General features: G+C 42.3%; 1 protein-coding gene across 1 annotated transcript in view; it reads left to right on the top strand.

Annotated features, from left to right (window-relative positions):
* Positions 1-18,148, top strand: part of ARNTL2 (aryl hydrocarbon receptor nuclear translocator like 2) — a 93,001-nt gene that overhangs the window by 24,271 nt on the left and 50,582 nt on the right. Inside the window, exon 2 of the mRNA XM_012806772.1 lies at positions 11,795-11,945. Within this exon, the coding sequence (XP_012662226.1) occupies positions 11,795-11,945 (151 nt within the window). The remainder of the gene's footprint in view (positions 1-11,794; positions 11,946-18,148) is intronic.

Genomic DNA, 18,148 nt, shown 5'->3' on the forward strand with positions numbered 1-18,148 from the left:
CCTCTGACCAGGGTTGCTACCAGTCGGCCATCTTCCCAGAATCCCCCAAGAAAACTTTTTGATACCTTTCTTTTTCTTTTTCTTTTTTTGAGACAGAGCCTCAAGCTGTCCCCCAGGGTAGAGTGCTGTGGCATCACAGCTCACAGCAACCTCCAACTCCTGAGCTGAAGCCAGTCTCCTGCCTTAGCCTCCCAAGTAGCTGTGACCACAGGCGCCCCCCATAATGTGCAGCTAATTTTTGGTTGCTGCCATCATTGTTGTTTGGCGGACCTGGGCTGGATTCGAACCCGCCACCTTAGGTGTACGTGGCTGGCACCTTAGCCACTTGAGCCACAGGTGCCGAGCGGATACCTTTATTTTTCTTCTGAATTAACAAAGAACTATCTGTTAGTTGTAAAAGAACTGGTAAATTCCAGCTAAGCAAGAGTGAGACTTTATCTCTACTAAAAATAGAAAAAATTAGCCAGATGCTACGATGATGCCATTGCACTCTAGCCTGGGTGAGCGAGTGAAACTCTCTCTCCCCATTAAAAAAAAAAAAAAGGTAAATTGAGAAAAATAAAAATGTTTTAATTAACTGAGTTTTTTATTTTTTGTATTCTGATGCTTTGACATCTGCCCCCCTCAGGGTTAGCCAATTCCTAGAGATAGAAAACAACTCACCCATGAAGGCACTTTTCAAATACAGACCAGCCAGTTCAGAACCTGCAGCCCAACTGCCTCTTTCATTGGGATTTTGAAGTCTGGGCTACTCTCTGCCTGCCCTCATCACCCCAGGGCTGGGTACCAGACAGCTGGGCACAGAACCTGTGCCCCAGAGTCTGCTGAAGTTCTAACTAGCGAATCCTAAGCTTGCTTGGCCTGCCTTGGCTGTTCCTGCTGAAGCCACAATTAAAACTTGCCCATGGCTCTGCCTCTCCTTCTGCCTTCTGACTGACCCTGTGTTTCCCTTGGGGCCACCTCTACTTGGGAACTATAAGTAACAACCTGTGTTTCCCTTGGGGCCACCTCCACTTGGGAACCGTAAGTAACAATCTGTGTTTTCAATGGCAGTTGTCTCATTGCCTATGGGCCCTGCTGTACCTCATATTTTCTATTAAATACACTATATTTTTAAATAAGAAGAACAAAAATGCAAAATTTAGTATTTTGTATAGTAATGACTATTTGATATGTAATTTGAAAACATTATATTTAAAAGTAGCCTATTAGCCTATCACATGATCACACCTAATATTTTAGCTGTACTCTTTGTTGATACCTATGGATTTTTGGTTTACAGTGTTGAAATATTTTTATGAATTTGTATATACAGAAGTCTTTATATCTTTAATTTTAGGATACGTTCAGAGAAGTAGAATTCTAGATCAAAGAATAATATGTTCATGCCTCTTGATATAATTTTTTCAAATTGCCTTCTGGAAATGTTATAGAGGTTGGGCGTTTCTAATCTGAAAATCCAAAATCTGAAGTGCTCCAAAATATGACACTTGCTGAACACTGACAGGATGCCACAGGTGGAGAATTACCATCTGACCTCACAGGAGAGGTCACAGTCAGACAAGTCAGAACTTGGTTTTGTGCACAAAATGATTAAAAACATTGTATAAAATTACCTTCAGGCTATGAGTGTAAGAAAGATAACATAACTGACACATAAGTGACAGTCATGTTTAGACTTGGGTACTGTCCCCAAGATATCTAATTATGTACGTAAATGCTCCAAAATCCAAAATCTAAAAATACCTAAAGTCTGACACAATTCCCAAGCATTTCAGATAAGGGATACCCACCCTGTACGGATTATCATTCTTATTAAAAGTCTGTGAAATTACGAGGCTGCCTTTTTTCCTTGTCCTCACCCCTTCTCCAACACACCTTTCCCAGGACAACAAACTATTAGCATTAACCTGTGTGCTAGGCCGAAAAAAGGCATCTCTGTTTTTATAATCCAGTAATTCTCAGGTTATTTGTAACGTGTTTAGCCTAAATGTTAAGGAATTAACCAGAGGGGCCTGGTAGAGCCAGCCACTGTCTTGTGGATTTCCTAAGTAGGCCATGCGGTCAGCATTTGTGACTTTGCGCCCCTTTGTCATTTCTAGGCATTGGCTACTCCCCACTGTCATTCCATCGCTTTCATTTAGATTTTTTTTTTTTGTTTCATCCTTGTTTTAACCATCCGCTGACCTCCAGGACGCTGCTGCATCATTGTTCTTGGAGACATTTCCCCTCCTCCTTTTCAAAACCCTGCTGTTAGCCTGGGCAACGTGGGTCTTTCTTCCCTTTGAACACACCCTGCCTCACTTCCCTGCAGACACCCTGCTCCCCAGATCCTTGAGTCAGCTAGAAATGCTTACCTCTGCATCCCCAAGTCTGCACTCCCCCCTCTGGTCTGTGATTTCATGTTACCGTGACTCTCCCACTTATAGACAGTCTGTCTTGCGCCCTGAGTGTTGTTTCCACGCACTCCACCCACCCCCGGGTCTTCCTCCCCCTCCTTCCAAGTGTCTGTTGCTTTCCTGCCTAGCTGGTGTGCTGGGATGCGCCTTTCACCCTCCTGTTACACGCACCCCCACTTACTGATTTGTCCTTTGAACTTCTGTATCCTTTTCTGGCGAGTGACTGCGTTGGGCGACCACAACATCTATTTTCCTGGTTCACTTCTCCAGCTGTTATGTGGTCATAGGTAAAATCACATGTCAGCAAAGCTCTCTGTCCCTGGATCTGGGACTTCATGGCTTCCCCTTTACTGTTTGGAACTCATAGAAATTAACAGAGTCTTAAAAGCTGAGAGAGAGAATAAGCTTAAATACATTTCACTTGATGAAGTCTGAGATAGTTATACTTTGTTCCCAGGACTTTGACCTTGGTTCCTGTCTCACCATGTCAGCCTTCCTCCCCTAAAATGATTTCATCTTAAGAACCATCCTCAGGATCTCCCTTTTAGACTTTTTGCTACTTTGGAGGTCAAGGCCAGCAGGATTAAATGTCCTCCTCACAGGCTAGGTAGGAGAGGTAGATCCTTCTGTGATGTGTCAGTATGGTATCTGCAATGTGCTGGCAACCTGACCCTGGCCTGAAACGGATTTTGGCTTTCCTTGTCCAGGCTTAGCTGCAAAGCCATATTTCCCCAAATAGAGAGGGTTCAGAGTAAGCAGCTCCGAGTACAGAGTACAGTCTTTGTTACAGAACTAAACAGGAATCTGGTTGAAAGGCCAGAGGTTTTGGTTAGGCAAAGGTAGAGTACTGTAGGATAGAAACTGTAGATTTTGCTCAGTGGACTAATTCTAGAACTGACCTGCTAGGAGGGGGAGAGCACTGTAAATGTTCCCCCGGCCTTGGTGAGGATTGGCCTCAGAAATGAAGGATGCTGAGCGGCGGTCCTGGACAACTTCATTAGCTCCCTGCCACCCGGAGGGAAAGCTCCAACTCCTCAGTGTGCCATCCAGAGCCCTCTGTGAAATAGTACAATCTGTCTTTCTAGACTGATGGCACAGTATCAGTTTTATACTATGTCCAGCTGTGCCAATCTTGCCATTATTCCTTGCTAGTCCATCTGTATTCTTTTTTCATTCTATATTTATGTCTTATAAAAGTAAGGACTGACACTTAGAAAATTTTGGAACAATACAGAAAACTGGAAAGGAGAAAAATTCGCTGGCCATCCAGATGAAACACTTGAAAACATTTCACTGTGTTTTTCGTTTTCTCCCTGGCAAGTGTGTTGTTTTTGTTTCTTGTTTTTCCGCAGTCTGTGTCTTGCATCCTGCATTTTTTTTTTTTTTTTTTTTGTCCCTGGCTGGGTTTGAGCCTGCCACCTCCAGTATATGAGGCCGGCGCCCTACTCCTTGAGCCACAGGCGTCACCCGCATCCTACATTTTTAACTGAACATTACTTAAGCATTTTCTGTCTTATAAAACTCACGAATGCCATTTTTGAATGATGGTGTAAGATTTTACTGAATGCATTCTCTAAGCCTAAAATGCCCAGCCCAAAAAATGCTTTCAAATGTTACTCCCTCCTCACAAACAGAATCAAGCCCCCGTCCCCTGCAGCATAATCTTGAACCTTTTTCTAGGTCTAATTTCATTCTGCATTTGGTTTCTATGCTTATTCATCTCTTCATGCGCAAACACATACCGGATGACAAGCTTCTGGAGTGTAGGTATAAACTTTAACTTTTTCAGATTGATATAGAATATTTCTGCTCTCTGTTGAGCAAAGAGTTTTTCATAATTTGTGTATAATTCTCACTGCAGAGGGCATTGTTCTTGAATAGTGCCATTTAATTCTTCGCGTCTATCCGTCCTGCATCCAGGGGAAGAAACAGTATTTGGTTTGCACTAATAGTGTCGCACATTAGCATAAACCTATAAAACAATGACTGCCTGTCATTCGAGAAAGCTTTCCCGGCTGCCAGATCCCATATCACACAGTTCCTTTTTTCCCAGGCAGACAATTGAGTGTCTTTTTCTTCTGTGGAGGAAAAAATGGTAAAAATGAGGTAATGAAAGGAAGCAGACCCACTTGTTCGGGAAGTAGGGACCATAGGAACTTCCACATTCCCGGCTGTGGGAAGGATGAAATGCAGCAGCCCCAACAGCTCAGAAGTTCTGATTTCACGTCTTTCAGATTCTCTTGTATGTCGGGGGTAATGAATATAATTTATTCTTTCAACAACTCTGAAATACTTAATATGTATCAGGCACTGTGCTAAGATTTTGGGGAGAAAAAGATGACACGGTCCTCAAAGGCTTTCCGGCACTGGGGTACTGGGACTTACAGCCTTATCCAGGATCTCATCAGTCTTTCCTCTGCCCCTTCCGTTGGTTGCATGAGCTGCACGCTGTTTGGAATCCTGAGGATCAGGATCTTAATGAAGTAACTGAAAGTTCTAGGGCTAGTCTTAATTTAGTCATGAGAGAATATCAAACTGGAGGACATTCCACAAAATAACTTCCCGAGGCCCTTCAAAAACCTCAAGAAGGACGAGGGAAGCTTGAGGCTCTGGGACAGATGAAAGTAAAGGCCAGACGCGTGGCAGGTGGGGGACGCATCCTGTGATCCCAGATTAGATCCCAGACCTGCCAAAGGACATTAGCAGGACAACTGGCAAGACTTGAATAAGTAAGGCCTGTGAGTCAGATTGCCGTCCCCAACCTTTTTGGCACCAGGGACCAGTTTAGTGGAAGACAACTTTTCCACGGACCTGGTGAGGGGATTGTTTGGGGATTGATTCGAGCACATTACACTTAGTGTGCACTTTATTATTATTACATTGTAATACGTAATGAAATAATTATACAACTCACCATAAGGCAGAATCAGTGGGAGCCCTGAGCTTGTTTGCCTGCATCTAGACAGTCAGATTCTGACTTAAAGCCTGACACCAGGCTCGGTGCCTGTGGCTCAAGCGGCTAAGGCGCCAGCCACGTACACCTAAGGTGGCGGGTTCGTATCCCCAGCCCAGGCCCACCAAACAACAATGATGGCTGCAACCAAAAGAATGGCCGGGCGTTGTGGCGGGCGCCTATAGTCCCAGCTACTTGGGAGGCTGAGGCAGGAGACTCGCTTGAGCCCAGGAGTTGGAGGTTGCCGTGAGCTGTGATGCCATGGCACTCTACCCAGGGGGACAGCTTGAGGCTCCATCTCAAAAAAAAAAAAAAAAAAAAAAAGCCTGACACCAGATGCAGCCGTACTATTGAAGTGCATCGACTCACAGCCACTGTACAGCCTGCCACCAGATGCAGCTGTAGTGTCACTTGCTACTCACTGGTAGGGTTTTGAGTCTGCAAGTAATTGATTATTATGGTCTCTGTGCAGTCAAACCTTTCTGCTAATGACAGTCCATTTGCAGCTGCTCCCAAGTGCTAGTGTCACTGCCTCAGCTCCACCTCAGACCGTCAGGCATTGGATTCCCAGAAGGAGCACACAACCTAGACCCCTCACATGTGCAGGGTATGGGTTGGTGTGCCTGTGAGAATCTCCCGTCGCTGCCTATGTGACAGGAGGTGGAGCGAGCCATGGGGAGTGGCTGTAACTACTGCCCACTGCTCACCTCCTGAGGCTCCTTACGGGTTGGGGGAATCACAGAATTACATAATAATACTGTATTATTGTGAATTTCCTGGTCTTGGTAATTATACTGAGGTTAAGTAAGGCATTACCATTTGGGGAATCTGAAGGGTGTACAGAAATTCTTTGTACTTTTGGCCAGGCTGAAATTATTTCAAAATGAAAAGGTTATTATTTTTTTTTTATTTTAAAACATGTATAAAACAAAAACATTTACCTCAGTGCCTTTTCCTAACTGACACATGAGGCATCTGCAGTGGCTCACCAGCAGTGTCCACGCTCCTCTCCTGGAACAGTTACTTAAGTTAGTATCAGTAAGCTTTTGGTTTTCAAACAGGTTTCGAATAGATTTCCTTACTTGATGGCATAGAAACAAATGGCTCACCTCACCTCCAGAGCTCCGCCTCCTCCTGTCACCTCAGCAGCAGCATTAGATTCTTACCTAAGGGCACAATAGGAGGGTTTCCAGCACTCCTCCTAGGAGAAGGGCTCAACTACAACTTGCACTTGACCTTGAAATTGAAAACAGTTGTAACCTGAAAATTTGTACCCTCATATTAATTTGAAATAATAAAAAACAAATGTAGTCCTAAGTGGGTAGGCAAGACTAACCAGAGTTTCTGTGTATGACTCTCAGAAATTTAGAAAGCAGAGGCCACTTTCATTTAGGAATTAAACGTTTGCATTGAACAAATTACTTTTAATAAAAACTTACAAGATAGAGAAAATTTTACATAGATTTTAATGTGTCACACATTATTGGCAATACAAGTAAGTAAATGGAACAAAAGTTTTAAAGTTGTATGAAAAGTGAATGTTTTCCATTCTGCCCTGGCTTCTGTGAGTGTGTGTGTATGTGTATGTCCATGTGTGGGTAAGTAATTCTCTTTCACATATGAGAATTTCACGTTCTCAAATTCTGAATTTGAACCCCTTCGTAACTATGAGTCTAAACCACGTGGCTACCTGTCCTCCCTGCTTACAACTTTCAAATAGCTGCTTCTTTCCCAAGACTTATTTCATCTTTGAGAAATTAATACTAAATGGTAGACCTTTAAGATATTGTGAGATGGATTACCATCTCCAAGGAGGTTTACGCAAAGTGGAGTGAGATTTTTTTTTTTTTGCAGTTTTTGGCCGGGGTGGGGTTTGAACCTGCTACCTCCCATATATGGGGCCAGCGCCCTACTCCTTTGAGCCACAGGTGCTGTCCTATGGAGTGAGATTTTAATGGTAATGTCATATTTTAAATGAAATCATATATTTCCTTTGTAAAAGACAATCACAATATCTTTGTTCAACCTAAATTCCTAAATTTTATTGAGTAACGCATATTTACATTTGCCATTAACAAGTGACTCAGTTTGGCACGAGGAAAGACGATATCAAAATATTAAAAATTACACCCCTCCACAGTGAGCTGAATTTCAGTTCCTACCTCGTGGTTTCATCTTCTAAAGAAGCATATGTGGAGGCAGAAAGTCAAGTAAACTGGAAGGTTAAGAATGAAATCTTTACCCTCTTAAGTTATGAGTCACATCCTAACAAAGAAGAAATCTACTACATGAAGGTTGAATTGTTTCCAGAGAACAGATCCTTCCTTCTAGAATGAATTAGTCCTACTAACCCAGATTTTCCTTTTGTCTACAGAAAGCCCTGTTTGGGATATACTGTGTCCCTACTGACAGCCAGACTTGGTAGAGCATTGCTAATTATAAGGTGACACACCCTGCCCGTTGAGGAACGTAACAAAAATAAAGACCCTTAAAAGTCTAGATTTTGATTTTGTGAAAGGATTATTCTGCCTGTCCAAAGACAACCTAGTTCTTATTTTAAAGGTTAATAAGGAAGTAGGATAAAACATAAGAAGATTAAGCTGCCCAGATTTTATTGTCTGTCTTTCTCTGAACTTACACGAGGGGGAAAGAATGTACTTGCTCACGTGTGTGTGGAAGGGGTGGGTGGAATGCTTGGGCCTCTGATATTATATATTCCAGGGTGTGCTGAGGTTGGTTCAATATTAGTGATTTTTTTTTCCCTTTGATTTGCTATTTGATACAAGAAATTTGCTGTACTGTTTCTGTAGGGACAGATGGTGGCCTGCCATTCAAAATCCATTAGATTGAGACTAGGAGCTGAAGCCATATTTAATCCCATGCGGTGTGTGGTGATCCTGAAGAATCCTATTTAAAGAGTCCAAGCCTAGACATTTCAGGATATCATAGATTGAAAAGTTAATTCCCAAGTGGTCCGTGATCATTGGTATTATAAAATTATTCTCTCTCCTTCTTTATTTGAGATCCCTTATGCCTACAGAGGATAGTAAAAATTATGCATTTGCTTTGTTTTGTTTTGTTTTTGAGACAGACCCTCACTTTGTTGCCCTCAGTAGAGTGCTCTGTAGCTCGTAGCAACCTCCAACTCCTGGGCTTAGGTGATTCTCTTGCCTCAGCTTTCCGAGTAGCTGGGACTATAGGCACCCGCCACAACACCCAGCTATTTTTTGTTGCAGTTTGGCCGGGGCTGGGTTTGAACTCACCACCTTCTGTATATGGGGCTGGTGTCCTACCCACTGAGCCACAGGTGCCGCCCTATGCATTTTTTTTTAATTTTTTTTTATTTTTGGGGCAGTGCCTGTGGCTTAAAGGAGTGGGGCACTGGCCCCATGTGCCAGAGGTGGTGGGTTCAAACCCAGGCCTGGCCAAAAACCGAAGAAAAAAAAAATTTTTTTTTTTTTTAATTTTTTGAGAGAGAGTCTTACTCTGTCATCCTGGGTAGAATACTGTGTTGCCATAGCTCATAGAAACCTCAAACTCCTGAACTCAAGTGATTGTTTTGCCTTAATCTCGCAAGTAGCTGGGACTATAGGTGCCCGCCACAGTGCCCAGCTATTTTTTATTGCAGTTGTCATTGTTGTCTAGCAGGCCCAGGCCAGTTAGAACCCACCAGTCTCGGTGTATGTGGCCAGCCCTGTAACCACTGTGCTATAGGCACCAAGCCTTTTTTTTTCCAGTAGAGCTGGAGGTTTCACTCTTGCTCAGGGTGATCTTGAACCCTTGAGCTCAAGTGATCCACCCGCCTCAACCTCCCAGCATGCTAGGATTACAGGCGTGAGCCACCACACCCTGCTCTATGTGTGGTGTTCAAAGAATAAAACCAAAACAGAAATTTCCGAAAGAAGTAGAACATGAATTCCTTAGAAGACCTTGTATGTCCCTCGCTGATCACATCCTGCCTCTCTTCTCCCAAAGACAACCGCTATTCTGACTTTTTAGTTAACTGCTCCCTTGCTGTTCTGTACAGGGTGGCAACTTACGTAGATGTCTCTTAAAACATATTGAATAGTTTTACTCTTTTTTTTAGTTTAGTTTTACTTGTTTTTGAACTTTCTGTAATTTTTTTAACGCTGTCTGTTACCAGCTGTGACGTTCTTCTCCTCAGCATGATGTTTCCTGAGGTTCATCCATGTTGATGACCATAGCTGGGCCTCATTCATTTTTGCAGCCGTTAGTATCCCATTCAGTGACTAAACAAGTTATCCATTCTGCTCCAGGAAATTTAGTTTATGGTTTTCGGGTTTTTGGGTTGTTCAATTATAAGCAGTGTTGCTAATGTTATTTCTCATGTATCTCCTAATACCGAGTTTTTTCATATGCCCAGGAGTAGAATGTTGAGTCATATGTTATGTGTGTTTTCAGCTTTATTAGGTAATGTTAAAAATGGTTTCCAAAGCAGTTGTAGCAGTTTCCATTTCCACCCGCAGAGCATGAGCATTCCTATTGGCCCACATCCTCAGCAACACTTGCTATCATCACTTTTCAGTGGTAGAAACTGTGTATTTGTTAATAAATAAGTATATTGCTACAGTTTCGTTTGTATTTTCTGATTACTAATGAGATTGAGTGTCTTTTATGATTTCCTTTCTTCTCATTCTTTGGGTTTATTGTACTGAGCTTTTTCTTTTTGAGATAGAGTCTTACTATGTCATCTTGGTAGAGTGCCATGGCATCACAGCTCACAGCAACTCTTGGCTTAAGCAATTCTCTTGACTCAGCCTCCTGAGTAGCTGGGACTATAGGCGCCTGCCACAACGCCTGGCTATTTTTTGTTGCAGTTGTCATTGTTCTTTAGCTGTCCCGGGCTGGGTTCAAACCCGCCAGCCTCAGTGTATGTGGCTAGCGCTATAACCACTGTGCTACAGGAGCCCAGCCAGTTCAGTGAGTGTAATTTTTTTTTTTTTGAGACAGAGTCTCACTTTGTCACCCCCCCCAGTACAGTACCATGGCATCACAGCTCACAGCAACCTCAGACTCAGGGTCAAGCAATTCTCTTGCCTCAGCCTCCCAAGTAGCAGGGACTATAGGCACCTGCCCCAGTGCCTGGCTATTTTTAGAGACAGGGTCTCACTCTGGTTTAGGCTGGTCTTGAATCTGTAAGCTTAGGAAGTCCACCTGCCTTGGCCTCCCAGAGTGCTAGGATTACAGGCATGAGCCATCACACCTGGCCCCACACTCTGATTTTTATATTTTGTAAAGCATTTAGTAAACCACATTTGAGACAAAAGAGATTTTTTAAATCATACTTAGCAATTCAGGTTAAAAATATTCATGCCCTTTGACCTTGTTCACCCATTTCTGGGGTGCTACCCAAAAGTAGATAACCAGAAGTAGATAAAAAGCTTTGTGTATCAAAAAACCCATTTGTGGTGGCAAGAAAAAGAAAAGAGAGCAAACAGGTTCTAACACTAGGAGAGTGGTTCAGTAACTATAAGGCACCTACATGATGGCATATTATGTAGCCATTAGAATCGTTAAAAAGAATCTGTAATAACATTGGAAAGTTACTATGTTGCAACAGTGTGTAAGAATACCAGACTACAGTTCTCCCCCCTAATCCAAGGGGGGATATTCCAAGACCCCCGTGGATTCCTGAAACTGCCAATATCCTCACATAGATATCTATGATAAAGTTTAATTTATAAATTAGGGACAGTAAGAAATTAACAACAACTAATAATAACACAGAGTAATTATAACAGTGTGCCAGCCTCACTATTCCTACACTTTGGTGCATGCTTGAACACAGACACTGCAATACTGTGACAGTGGTTCTGTTAACCAGGATGGCCGAGTGAGTAAAGCGAAGGTGGTGGATACACATGTATATGCTGAACAAAGGGAGGATCCACGTCCTGGGGGGGAGGGAGTGGGGGATGGCGTGAGATTTCATCATGTTGCTCAAAAAGGTGGTACACAATTTAAAACTTATGGATTGTGAATTTCTGGAATTTTCCATTAATATAAGTTTGACCATGGAACCTGCAGCCATGGACAGTGAAACCTCCGAGGGGACTGCTGTATATGCTATGATTTCAGTTGCTTTGATGATAACTGTAGAAAAAATTCTAAGAAGATGTATCTCAAAATAGTAACATTGGTTGGTGGTATTTGGTTTCTTTTCCCCTTTCTACTTTATGTTTTTAGCATTTTCTACAATATTCAAATTTCTTTCCCAGTTAGATGAGAAAATAAAAATATGGGCTGACATATATTTCTCATAAACATTTGAGTGTAATTAATCGTGCCTTCTGTTTTTTTTTTTTTTTTTTTGGCTGATATCTTTAAACTATCGAGATGAAAAGTCATTAAAATGTGTGCTAGAAATATGTATCAAGTAAAAGTTAATGTTGAACATGAACGTGTGGTTTATCTCCCACAGGCAGAGTGTTGATGGAGGAGAACCAGTGTGTTACCCCTGGGGTTCCCAGTCACATGAGCCCAGGGACAAAGCCAGCAGCCATTGGGTGCTTCAGCTCACATGTGACCGAGTTCCCAAGAAAACGCAAAGGAAGTGATTCAGACCCATCCCAGTAAGTGAATTTCTTCCTCTAAGTCCAGGAAATCTTTGATTCTAGAGGGAAGAGAAAAAGATTCCTTTTAAATCAATTATTTCTAAGTACATGTACTTCAGAACACGTGGGCAATTATTTATCCGTCCAACTGCTACTTCTGTGATTGATTGACATGGAACTAACTTTTCCATCCTACTTTGAAGATTATTTGTTATCCAGGAGGGTCACTTGAAGTCCAAAAGAGATACAGGAACATATAATGCTGATGGTCTTGGCAAGACACTTGCCTTCCTTATCAAAACATTTGTCATAAAAGTATTTTGATTTTGCAAACCCAAATATTCTTTAGTGATTTCCCAAAAGCTAGGGTTTATCAGGGGTCCTCAAACTTTTTAAACAGGGGGCCAGTTCACTGTCCCTCAGACCATTGGAGGGCCAGATTGCAGGCCCCAGGACGAGTCGGCTGCTAAGTAGGACAGGCAGCGGTGGCAAAAACACCTGGTGGGCGGGATAAGTGTCCTCGGTGGGCTACATGTGGCCCACAGGCTGTAGTTTGAGAACACCTGGTATATGGTGAAAGGATTAAGGCAAGGTGGGCATGAAGGCACCTGTAATACTCGTTACTCAGGAGGCTGAGGTGGGAGGATCACTGGAGTCCAGGAGTTCAAGACCAGCTTAGGCAACATAATGAGAAGCTGTCAATCAGTCAGTTAATCACATTAGGAAAAAATAATGATAGTTTAGAGCACCCAGTCTTAGGCTGATACTTACATATATATGAAAGTTGATAATGGGTCTTCATCATGAATGAAGGGAAAAGTTCTGAGTAGGGGGTTGAAGATGAGGAGATAATGAAACGTCCTAGTTCTTTTAACTCAGTTCTTCCCAGTTCATTTTATAATTTAGCTTCAATTCCCAAGACAGCAGAATCAGTGTTACTCAAATGGAAATACCAAAGCGCTTCCCAAGCCACGTATACATGATTGGGAGGTATTCTGCTGGTTTGGTTGTCCGTGTTCTCTCTAGTCTCTTCCATTAACTTGGATGCTCCTGAAAACTACAGTGGATCAAGGGATAGTGTAGAGCTGTTGGCTGTTTTCCATCCTAAATTATCAGTTGATAGTCACCACTTACCTTGAGCTAGAAGTGAGTCCTTTTTATCTTCTTCCTTATTTTTCAGAATCCCAAGTAGCATGTTCTTTCTTAGTGTCTAAATAAGATTGTGACCATTGAAGTGGGAACAGTGAACGCTAGAGGTAGCACAGTTTTTTTGCGAGAAGGGGGCCTGGCCGAGCTCTTACAGTGGTTTGGGGGGTGGTGGTGAATGAGGTACTGGAGTCAGTGCTATGGAAAATATTAGAAGCATGCGAAGTACTGACAGATTATGATTTTTTTGGCAGCAAGCAACACTAAAGATTATTTAGGTAACTTCCCACTTCACACAACTAGTTGAACTATTTCATTCCTGTTGTGGTATTTCCTTCACTGCACCCAGCCACTTGTCATCTGTAGCTGGACAGGGAAGGGGCTTCTTGCCCATGAGGACTGTGGTGCTGTCCATTTCCTAGAATGTCTGGGTGGAGGGTGACCCAAAGCCCCCTTCCTTCCAGGTGAGGAATCATGACAGGACAAGTGGTGGAAAAGCTTTCTCAGAATCCCTTTACCTATCTTCTTTCAACAGAGATAGAAATATCAGCTTCCAGTGGCAACAGGTAAGTCCGGGACCATTTTTGACATATTCCCTCCTATATTTGAAGAGGGCACAGAGTGGTGGTGGAAAGTATACGTCCCACGGACGTGCTTATTATCTATTCCAGAGCGTCTCTGTTCTGCCCCAACCTTCCTTTGATCTCAACATTTTCTATTCCCTGTAGTGAAATTGCAGCCGTCAGAGGACTTAATGGATTTTACAAAGTGCTGATTATTTAGTATCCTCCTCTGAGATTCAGGACACGAAAGCCAGTTCGTAGATAAGAGGCTGAGTTCATTCGTACAGCCTCAGTGTGTTGGATATTTTTAAACAGAAAAGAATGTGTAAAAATTCTCACCTTTTCTGTGACACTGTTGGTTTTGAGTGGAGAGTTGGTTCTTTAAAAGGGTCTTTGATGAAGATTCTGTGGAATGGATTCTTGAAACATTTATTAAGTGCCTACTATGTGGTACTCAGGAGACTTAGAAACGGGTAAGATGCAAGAAACTTCTTTTTTTTTTTTTTTTTTTGGAGACAGCTTTAAGCTGTCGCCCGGGATAGAGTGCCGTGGTATCATAGCTCACAGCAACTTCCAACTCCTGGGCTTGCGTGATTCTCTTGCCTCAGCCTCTCAAGTAGCTGGGACTACAGACCACCGCCATAACACACAGCCTTTTTTTTGGTTGTAGTTGTCATTGTTGTTTGGCAGGCCTGGGCTGGATTTGAACCTGCCAGCTCTGGTGTATGTGGCTGGCGCCTTAGCCACTTGAGCTACAGGCACCGAGCCAAGATGCAAGAACCCTGTACAAGTGAGAGAGATACAAATAATTATTACACATCATGATAACTGCTGTAATAGAGACCCTGGGTACTATGGCCACAGAAAGTTTGACATTTAAATAAGATTGGGATCCGGAGCGAAGCTTCCTAGAGAAGTTGACTTAAGTGAAGTTTGAAATGAAGACTAGAAATGAGTCCACAGAACAGGTGGAGGAGGTATTTTAAGTGGAAGGAACAATTGTGAACAAATACCAGCATGCAGTCACATACTGGTGATCAGGAAACAAGGGGCTGTCACAGGAGAGCAGAGGGTGCATTTAAGAGGTGAGCTGTGAGATTTCAGAGATAAATATGAACTAGGGCGTGAAGTTCTACTGAACTAAAGAATCTGAAAATCATCTTGAATGCATTAGAGAAACTGAAGGATTTGAGCATGCAAGGAAGGTGATCAGATTTATGTTTTTAAAAATTGCTTGCCTCTTCACTTTTTTCCCACTTTTTTGTGATGATAAAATATATGTACCATGAACTTTGCCATTCGAACCACTTTGAAGTGTACAATTCATTGGCATCAAGTATGTTCAGTGTTGTGGACCATCATTACCACCTATTTCTAAAACTTCTTCGTCACCTCAGACAGAAACTCTATGAATTTGCTTATTCTAGATATTTTATATAAGTGGAATCATATGATATTTGTCCTTTTGTGTCTAGCTTATTTCACATATTTCAAGGTTCATCCACATTGTAGCATATATCAGAATTTCATTCCTGTTTGTGGCTGAGTGATATTCCATGGTATGTACACACCATATTTTGTTTATTCCTCTGTAGATGGACACTTGGGTTATTTTCATCATTTGGCTATTGTGAATAACACTGCTGTGGACATTGGTGTACAAATACCTGCCTGAGTCCCTGTTTTCAATTCTGTGGGATAGGAGAACAATTCCTAGGAGCGGAGTTGGTGGGTCGTATGGTAATTCTGTGTAGTTTTGTAATTCTGTGTAGTTTTTGAGGAACTGCCAAACTGTCCACAGTGGCTGCAAAGTTTTATGTTCCCACTGTCAGTGTAGAAGGTTCTCCCACATCACCACTGGTACTTCTTATCTTCAGTGTTTAAATTATAAGCATCCTAGTGAGAGTAAGTGGTACCAATTCCCATTTTCTTTCTTTTTCTTTTTTTTTAAATTGTTTGGGATTCATTGAGGGTACAAAGAATTAGGTTACACTGATTGCATTTGTTAGGGAAAGTCCCTCTTATAATTGTGTCCCATCCACAAGAGGTGTGTCATACACCATGACCCTCCAGCCCCCTGTCTGCCCCCTTCCCCTGCCCCCTCATTCCAGATTCCCATTTCAGAGAGTCAGCTTGGAAACAGCCTGGAGAATGCACTAAAGGAGGAAAATCAGCAAGCCGAGGAACAGCTGTGAGGCTATTGCTTGAAATTAGGGTTTCTGAGCATTGGTCAAAGAGAGTGGCCCTGGGCAGAATGGGCAGGGAAAGGCTGGGCCATATGACACATTTATCAGATCGGATATCTAAGACGTCATGACTACTGGATGGGAGAAAGAGGATATGAAAGTATCCAGGTTTTCCAACTTGGGCTGCTCCGTGGAGAGTGGTGTTTTCATTCACTGAGTCAGGGAAGGGTGATGAGTTCAGTTGTAGACACGCTAATTTGGGATATTTATGGAAGCTTCAAGAGGAAGTCGGACAGGAGGGTCCAGGCTTGAGGCCTGGCCTGGAGATAGATTCCAACAAGAGGTGCTTAAAGTGAGGGGTGTGGGTGACCTCCCTGGGAGAAGTATACGGGATGATTTGGGGATGATTGGGGGCCGAGGGTGTGCTCTGGAGGTACAGTGACTTACAGATAGTAAAAGGCGGAGGGGAAGCCTGCCCCAAATGAGAGAAGGCATGGCTCCAAGGGGGGTGTGGTGGGGGTTTTATATATAAAATGTCTGGGGTGATTAAAAAATAATATATAACATACATAAATACGCCAGAGTGTCCAATCTGTGGCCCACAGGCTACATGCAGATTATTTGAGGATCGTTTAGCCTTTTCTGTGGTGTCTGATATATTGCATATAATTAGCCCTCTGTACATGATATCAGTGGGGCCCCATCCATGGATTCAACCAACCAAGGATTGAAAATACTCAGAAAAAAAAATTGGGTCTGTACTGAACATGTCCTAACTTTTTTTCTTGTCCTTATTCCTTATACAATACAGTATAACATCTAGTCACACAGCATTTACTTACATGCCGTTTGCAGTGTGAGAAGATCAGTACATAGGAGGATGTGCTTAGGTCTCGTCCTGTGCTCTTTTAAATAAGGAATCCTTGGAGTTTGCTCTGTGGCAAGTCCTGGAACCAGTCCCCATCCTACCCTCCATGCACCCCCTGGAGACTGAGGGATGGTTATAATTCCAGCCCATTAGGAAGAAAATCAGACTCCTAAATAATTATTTTCTGTTTCATTACCTTACTATGAAGTCAGGCTAATAAGAGACAAGAAGCCTGCTTTATCTGACTCTCTCTACTTAGAGAAGCTGTTGAATTTCATCTGTACCACTACACAGCAGACTGACAGTGGTGAGAGAAACAGCAAGTGGAGTTGAGGGCACACTGGCCTGCACAGGACAGGCCCACTGGCTGCCTCTTCGTTACATGACCTTGAGCAGTCATTAACTTTCCTGGGCCTCAGTTATTTCATCTGTAAAATGGGGATAGTCATACGTACATCATTGTGTTGTGAGACTCAAATAAAATATGTGAACATATTTTTGATAAAGTGCCATAAATAAGGAAGCCCATCTTTATCTAGACAGTGAGAAAGCTTTTGTCTTCGTGTTCCTTTTCATTTGAAAAATTTATAAGCATCTCTCCATAAATTTGCTTACATTTTCCAGAAACAGCATTGTCTTTTTTAAGTTAAAAAAAAATTATTAAAAACTCAAAAGAGTTGAAATGAATAAAATAGCTCAAAAGCAGGCCAGATGTTTTTCAAAGCCAGGAAAAGGTTCATTTTCAGTCTTTAAGGAGGGGAATTTGGTAAGATAAATCACAATCCTTAAAATAATTATCCATAAGTTGTACTTCTGGAAAGTTATCCTAGAGGACAAAGATGCACGCTGTGCCATTTATTAGCCATTATCATTTATAGTTCTGAAAAATACTGTAATGTTAAAATATCTAACAATAGCAAATAAATAATGGTATAGCTAATCAGCGGCCCTCTGTTGAATCATTTCAGATAATGCTCTCTGAGAATATTTGAAACTATGGGAAATTAAATTATAAATTCATATTATAGTTTTTAGTGAATAAGACATGAAAAGTTATGCACTATAATCTCAATTTTATCAGCTGTGTAAACAGAAATAAGACTGCAGACACACACACACACACACACCCTGCTGCCCGTGGCTAAGATAAATAGTTGTGTACATGTTTGGGAAAGAGACTGGAGGAGGAGACACATTAAAATGTTAACTCCTATTATTTCTAGGTGGGATGATAGGTGCTTTTCTCTGAATTTTTCACATCCCTCATAAACTGATACATTTAAAATTACATTTAGTTTCGGTGCCATGACTCAAGTGGCCAAGGCGCCAGCCACATACACCTAAGGTGGCGAGTTCGAATCCAGCCCAGGCCCACCAAACAATAATGACGGTTGCAACCAAAAAATAGCCAGGTGTTATGGCGGGTGCCTGTAGTCCCAGCTTCTTGGGAGGCTGAGG

This window comes from Otolemur garnettii, unplaced genomic scaffold, assembly GCF_000181295.1.
Source record: "Otolemur garnettii isolate 467f Iridium unplaced genomic scaffold, OtoGar3 scaffold00057, whole genome shotgun sequence".
In the NCBI taxonomy this organism is placed as follows: domain Eukaryota; kingdom Metazoa; phylum Chordata; class Mammalia; order Primates; family Galagidae; genus Otolemur; species Otolemur garnettii.